The 886-nt window shown below is 42.1% G+C and overlaps 1 protein-coding gene across 1 annotated transcript in view; it reads right to left on the bottom strand.

The window, feature by feature from the left end:
• Positions 1–886, bottom strand: part of LOC106882293 (Fanconi anemia group M protein) — a 31,562-nt gene that overhangs the window by 20,021 nt on the left and 10,655 nt on the right. Inside the window, exon 4 of the mRNA XM_052976817.1 lies at positions 794–884. Coding sequence (XP_052832777.1) covers positions 794–884 — 91 coding nt within the window. The remainder of the gene's footprint in view (positions 1–793; positions 885–886) is intronic.

The raw sequence follows: 886 nt of genomic DNA, 5'->3' as shown, positions 1-886 counted from the left end.
ATAGGTGTGTGTATTTGTGTCTGTGCCCCCCAACATTGCTTGACAACTGATGTTGGTGTGTTTACGTCCCCGTAACTTAGCGGTTCAGCAAAAGAGATTGATAGAATAAGTACTAGGCTTACAAAGAATACGTCCTGGGGTCGATTTGCTCGACTAAAGGCGGTGCTCCAGCATGGACACAGTCAAAAGACTGAAACAAGTAAAAGAGTAATCATAATTAAGCTTTCTGAGACAACCATTTCACATCCTTCCCAAAGTTTTTTCTTACAGGAAACCACCCAAGTAACCTACAAGTTCCCCTCCTCAAAGGCCCCTGCACTTCTCGTAATTCCTTACCTTGCGAGGTACTTGGTGACCCTGTCGGTGCTGGTGCCATGTAAAAAGCATCCAGTACACACTGTAAAGTGGTTGACATTTGGAAGGGCATCCAGCTGAAACAATTACACCAAAACTAACTTCACATGTGCTAGTGACACATAAAAAGCACCGAATCCATTCTGTAGAGTGGTTGGTGTTAGGAAGGGCATGCAGACGTAAAAACCCTGCCAAAAACAGACAGAATAGCATAGGGTAGTTTTTTTTCTACCTGGCCACCTCCTATGAACCATCCTATCCATGCGTGCATGGAAGATGGACATTAAATGATGATGGAGTAGACATTAATGGTTCCAGTGATCCCCACACTTCCAAAGTTTGCTTCATAATTACGTGGCTTTATTGTCAATCCCTTCTTTACATAGAAAAAAAAGAAAGGTAAAATGGTGGACAACATAAGAAAATCTCTGATTCAAACCTCAACATATTTCTTGTCAATCGCATCGATTTCTGATCCCAGGGGTACGACAATCTTTTCAATTTTACGTTCGTTTGAGTAGACCTTCACATC

The sequence above is a fragment of the Octopus bimaculoides genome, chromosome 25, assembly GCF_001194135.2.
Source record: "Octopus bimaculoides isolate UCB-OBI-ISO-001 chromosome 25, ASM119413v2, whole genome shotgun sequence".
NCBI classification, from domain to species: Eukaryota; Metazoa; Mollusca; class Cephalopoda; order Octopoda; family Octopodidae; genus Octopus; species Octopus bimaculoides.
The sequence above is the reverse complement of the archived record's forward strand: the minus strand, read 5'-3'. Positions and strand labels throughout refer to the sequence as shown.